Source organism: Guillardia theta (genome assembly GCF_000315625.1).
Source record: "Guillardia theta CCMP2712 unplaced genomic scaffold GUITHscaffold_100, whole genome shotgun sequence".
In the NCBI taxonomy this organism is placed as follows: domain Eukaryota; class Cryptophyceae; order Pyrenomonadales; family Geminigeraceae; genus Guillardia; species Guillardia theta.
This window is the reverse complement of record NW_005434574.1, coordinates 157,647-163,391: the sequence shown is the minus strand read 5'-3', so window position 1 is coordinate 163,391 and position 5,745 is coordinate 157,647. Positions and strand designations below refer to the sequence as shown.

Here is a 5,745-nt window from a genome sequence, read left to right as displayed (position 1 = left end):
AATCAAAACGACACAACAAATGACCGATATAGAAAGAAAAAAAAAAAAAAAAAAAAAAAAAGAAAAAAAAAAACAAAAAAAAAAAAAGCAAAAAAAAAAAAAAAAAAAAAACAAAAAAAAAAAAAAAAAACAAATAACCTCACTCCCTCCCTCCCTCCCTCCCTCCCTCCCTCCCTCCCTCCCTCCCTCCCTCCCTCCCTCCCTCCCTCCCTCCCTCCCTCCCTTCCCTGACTCACCCTTCCTCTACGTTCAGTGTCGTCAATCTCCTCTGCATCGAGAGCATCGCCAGTGCATTGGATCCCAACTACAACCTTTTGGACGAGTCCGAGATGCTCTTGTGTAAGTCTTGGCTCAACTTCCCTCCCTCAATCTCACCAGCTCTACAGACGCGCACTCTATCCTTGGCAAGGAGAGCATGGCCATGATCTTGGCTCTGACGGTATCCTCCAAGCCTCCTCGAGTTGTGATAAATCTTGAGTTCGCAGGCTCCTTCTATTACGTGGTATCGATCCGCGATCTACTTGCACAAGCAGGTGATCGGTGTTGCTGATTGGTTCGAACTGCTTCTGACTGCTTCTCAAGATGGAAGAAACTTGGCAGAAAGTGCGGAGGACGATATTCCCTGCTGTCTTGCTCTGATAATCGAATGGTGTACTATGATACTAGTGAACTTGAAGCCTCAGTGTGACTGGGGCCGTGTCCGACGGTCACCCGATCGCTCCCGATGATGCCAATGCCGGCCGGGCTGAGTCAGGCCAGACATTTTCCGGCGCCGGGGTTGAGAGACTACTATAAGGATAGCGGCGTAATGAATGGCGGGCCCCGGGGCGGCGATGAGGAGCCGGCCCAGTACTTATCATCATACGGTACACTGAACTAGGCTTCGGCCCGGGCCGGGTCCGGTTGCTGCCCCAGCAGAGGAAGGTAATGCAGCTAGAAAGAAAGTTAATTAGATCATGCTGCCCTCCCACGATACACCCCTACCCCCTCATAGCCTGTGTAGTACCCACCCAAAGATAAGCCTCCGATCTCGTGGCCACCTCTGTAGAGCTTTTTTCAAAGTTTGGGGGGTGGGGTGATGCAAGAGGGGGTGAGGGTGAGGCTATAGTAGTAATAAGTCGGGAGGGGTTATATTGAAAAGCATAGATATTGTGGGTGGGGTCATATATACTTTTGATTTGGTAGGTGGTGATGCTTTTAGATTGTATGGTGGGTCATTCACGATAAGATGAAGGGGTGGGACTGCTGGGGAATGCAGGGTAGGTGGTTAGGTAGGGGTACACGTCGGGGAATAAACGGGTGGGGGTAGGGGCGGTGGTGAGTTGGTGGGGATAGCTATCAGGATGGCGATATGGAGGGGAAGAGTGGAAGGCGATAGGAGAGAAGGAGCGACGATGGGAGGAGGAGAATGCAGAAGGAAGAATGGCAGAGAGTTAGGAAGTTTTGTGCTGGAGAAAACAATGAAGGACAAGAGCAAGGACGAGAAGAGGAGGGAACGACCTTCTCCGGAGGGAGGATACCCGGAAAAATTGGATTCAGGCAAAGATGGAGGAGGGGGTGCGGCTGTGGAAGAGTTGGTTAGAGGACGTGATTAAAAGAGTGGAGAAGATAGGATGATGAAGTATTGCGACTAGTTTCAAGAGTATCATTGTGATCATGTGGTGGAGACGGGAGAAGGATAAAAGTAAACTTGTTGAGCCTATGATGTCTGCGAGAAAGAAATGACGACAACTAATGGTGTGAAGAAAAAGGAATATGAAAGAATTCATGGAAATTTCACATCCAGCAAGGTTGATTGGTGATGTTTTCTCAACATGTGCCATTTGAGATAGCCTCTGGTTTAACTACGTCTCCGACTCTTCAAGAGTCTCCAAGATGTGTTTAGCGAGATCTCTACTAACATGGAGGATTTCAATCTCATGAGATAGAGTTGATGGCATACAGAGAGGGCTAGAGTCCAAGTAGAAGCAAAACTGCTGTTCCCTTGTTTGCAATCCTGGTGATATCCAGTGATGAATTCTGAGAAGTTAGATTGGTGTGCAGAGACTTGATGTGGGGGTCATTGCATTTTGTTTCCTTTACATGTCATGATCTGAGTAGGTTGTTTGATTTGCCCAGGAGGAGAGGTTTACGTTGTGCTCATCCATTTCCGCAACTCCATGTCGATGGAGGCAACGGATTTGGACCCTCAAGCTATGCAAATAGCAAGCTTGAGGGAAGTTGCCAAGCAACTTGAGGAAGAGTTGAAAGAAAGGAAGAATCATTCCAAGCTTTCAAGAAGAAGACCAAGGTCCTGCTTGTCGTGGCCTCATGCATTGAGATTTTTGATGTTGTAGTGTAGGCTTATGTTGAGTCGAAGTTGAAGAGTCAAGAAGAAGCTCTTGCAACTGAACGCAAGAATGCGGAGGATGCGTTGAAAGAAGTCGAGAGGTTGAATGGTCTACTCAGTCAAGGTATAACGTTTCTTCCTTGAGTGATCTGGGGTTCAAACTTTGAGCATATCCTGAAGAGCTTGGTTCAGGGGTGGCGACGATGAATTAAAAGCACAGCTCCAAGAGGTATACACTGCATCATTTTGTTCCTGCTTGCGACTTGCAGATTGTCGAGAATGAGCCTAATCGATTGATTTGCTGCCTTCAGGTCAAAGATGCTTTGGCAAAGAAGGAACAGGAGCTTGAAAAAGTGAAAGATGATTCAAGGCAAGAATCCTTTTGGATGCAGTAGGGTCATGACATCGAATTGCCAGGCAATTCCTTAAGAAGGCAGTGGAGAAGAAGAAGGAAGCAGAACAAAGAGTGAGTGATGCACAAGAGGTTGAAGGACCTTGTAAAGATCCATCGCAGGTTCTTGAGTTGGAGCAGAACTCTGGAAAAACTGGTCCGAACGATGCGAAAGTTTTGATTGTGTTGAAGAAAAGGCTCGAAGATGACTTTGCAAATCATTCATGCAATGACAATGAGCTTATCAATGCCGAGCGAAAGAGAATCATGGAGCTGATCGATCAAATGGCTAATGATTTCCCATCGGCATCATATGATGATTTGCTAGCAGAAGAGCTCAAAAAGGAGAAAGCTGCCGCGGAAGAGGCAGTCAATAACATCAAGGAGAAATCAAAAGAGGTCCTACGCAAGTTGAAAGCAGGTCATGATACAAAAGTTGCTGAGTTGCAAGAACAATTGGAATATGCAAAGCAAGAATCGTCTGCTTTGAAAGAGAAATTTGCTGAATTGGAGGAGAGCAACAGCAAGTTGCTTTCTTCGTCTCAATCTGCGACTTCAAGTGAAGAAATTGAGCAAATGAAGCTTCGATTGTCAGCCTTACAAGAGGAACTTGACAGCGAAAGGAACAGAAGCGAGAGGCGTTTGAACAGCTTGAGAAGAATTCAGACGTACACAGCACTGAAATGATGGAACTTCAATCCAAGCTGGGCAGCCAGATTCAGGGTCTGATGGATGAAGTTAAGGAGCTCAGGGAGAAGGAGAATGAAATGAGCAACGCTAGCCAGTTGGAAGTTTCTTCTGCAGCAGCTGAGATGAAAGAAAAGCTCTTACAACTTGAAAGAGAATTGGATGAAGCGCAGACGGGCAAAATTGCAGCTGAGACATCGTTGGAAAATATCCGCACGAAGAGCAAGGAAATGCTGAAGAAGTTCAAAGAACAATCAGATTCGCAAAGCGAGCAACTGCGACGTACAATCGAGGATCTTGAAGCACAGAGGGACGCTTTGCAATCGAAACTTGGAGAGAGTGAAGAATGCTTTTCAAAGCAGGCTGATATCATCAGCCTTCTTGAGAGGCATATCGATGAAATAGAAGCCTTCATCGGAAAGGCTGGGATCAGCTATGAGCAAACTATTGTGCAGAACCATGCCATAGCTGAGGAAATGGCCTCCACGATCTGCCTTTCGAATACGAGCGCAGAAACCTTTGAGTCCCTTCTGTTTGAGATCAACCACAGAAGCCAGGACCTTCAGTCGAAGATTGTGAATGATCACACGAGCGCTCAGGACTTAACCCTGCTGCAGGAAGAGAATTCTGTATTCAAGAGGCGGATCGAATCGCTCGAGCTCGACATCAGTGATCTCAATGATGAAATCGCTGAGATGCGCAAATCACACAATTCCTTGCCCACTAATGGAGAATGTGGTGGAAGTGAACCGGTCTGCAAACTTCAAGTCATTGAAGAAGTTGATGAATCCACTGAAAACTGGGCAGACAAGTCGTACACAGAAGAGAATTACTTGGTTGAGATCTGCCATACTGTGCTGAAGCACGAGCTCAAGAAACTTTGCTCGGATAATGAATCCCCAAGCTTAGCAAGTGGAAGAGATTCGTCAGATGAAATGTCTGCACTTTATGCAAAGCTTCAGAACATGGGGATTAACTTGATCTTGGAAAAGACAAAGGAAATGAATGGAGAACAATCGATTAAACAGGGGGAGAACGAAGGCAAGTCAAAACAGGAAGCCTCTGAAAGTGGAAGTGAATCTCGCTTTGAAGAAAACGAAGTTTCAAAGGGTGATGGGAAAGACCGGTATACATCGAAACAGCAGATCGAGCCAAAGATGGTAGCAACCAAGCTTTCCCATACTGAAGATGCAGCTGAAAATGAACCAATCCAACAGGCTGACCAAAACACTGGAGTCCAGGAGTCCAACTCGGAATCAACGAATGTGAAGGATATCCAATATACAACTCAGCAACAATCCCACGAAAACCTAATACAAACTAACGACGACTTACGTAGCAAGGTCGAGGGGCTGGAGAGGGAGGTACAGGAGCTGCAGCAGAGCAAGGAGGAGGCAGCCGGGGAGGCGGCGGAGAAGATCAAGGCTCTAGAGGAGGAGGTGGAGAGGCTGCGGGAGGAGGGCGGGCAGTCGGCAGGGCAGGCGGAGGCTCTGGAGCAGGCGTCGCAGCAGGCGGAGGAGCTACGGAGGCAGGTCGAGGGGCTGGAGAGGGAGGTACAGGAGCTGCAGCAGAGCAAGGAGGAGGCAGCCGGGGAGGCGGCGGAGAAGATCAAGGCTCTAGAGGAGGAGGTGGAGAGGCTGCGGGAGGAGGGCGGGCAGTCGGCGGGGCAGGCGGAGGCTCTGGAGCAGGCGTCGCAGCAGGCGGAGGAGCTACGGAGGCAGGTCGAGGGGCTGGAGAGGGAGGCGGAGGAGCTTCGAGAGTACAAGCGCTTGAAGGAGGAGGGAGGACGAGACGAGGATGGCTGGGGCACAGACTCGGCAGATCCGGCGGAGGAGCTACGGAGGCAGATCGAGGGGCTGGAGAGGGAGGTACAGGAGCTACGGGAAGGGAAAGAGCAGGCGGAGGCTGCGCTTGGGGAGACGCGGACGAAGAGCAGGGACATGCTACGACAGATGAAAGCGCAGTATGCGGAGAAGATGTCGGGGCTAGAGAAGGAGGCGGAGGAGCTTCGAGAGTACAAGCGCTTGAAGGAGGAGGGAGGACGAGACGAGGATGGCTGGGGCACAGACTCGGCAGATCCGGCGGAGGAGCTACGGAAGCAGGTCGAGGGGCTGGAGAGGGAGGTACAGGAGCTACGGGAAGGGAAAGAGCAGGCGGAGGCTGCGCTTGGGGAGACGCGGACGAAGAGCAGGGACATGCTACGACAGATGAAAGCGCAGTATGCGGAGAAGATGTCGGGGCTAGAGAAGGAGGCGGAGGAGCTTCGAGAGTACAAGCGCTTGAAGGAGGAGGGAGTTGTGGAGGCTGGGGAGGGAACGGAGTACATGGAGATGTCGAA

The 5,745-nt window shown here is 49.4% G+C and overlaps 1 protein-coding gene across 1 annotated transcript in view; it reads left to right on the top strand.

Annotated features, from left to right (window-relative positions):
* GUITHDRAFT_116783 (hypothetical protein) overlaps positions 1-639 on the top strand; it is a gene marked incomplete at both ends in the record, with an annotated part of 4,377 nt that extends 3,738 nt beyond the window's left edge. The window contains 4 exons of the mRNA XM_005823979.1: positions 254-339; positions 387-439; positions 486-533; positions 583-639. Of these exons, the coding sequence (XP_005824036.1) occupies positions 254-339; positions 387-439; positions 486-533; positions 583-639 (244 nt within the window). The remainder of the gene's footprint in view (positions 1-253; positions 340-386; positions 440-485; positions 534-582) is intronic.
* Between the last annotated feature and the right edge of the window lie 5,106 nt (positions 640-5,745).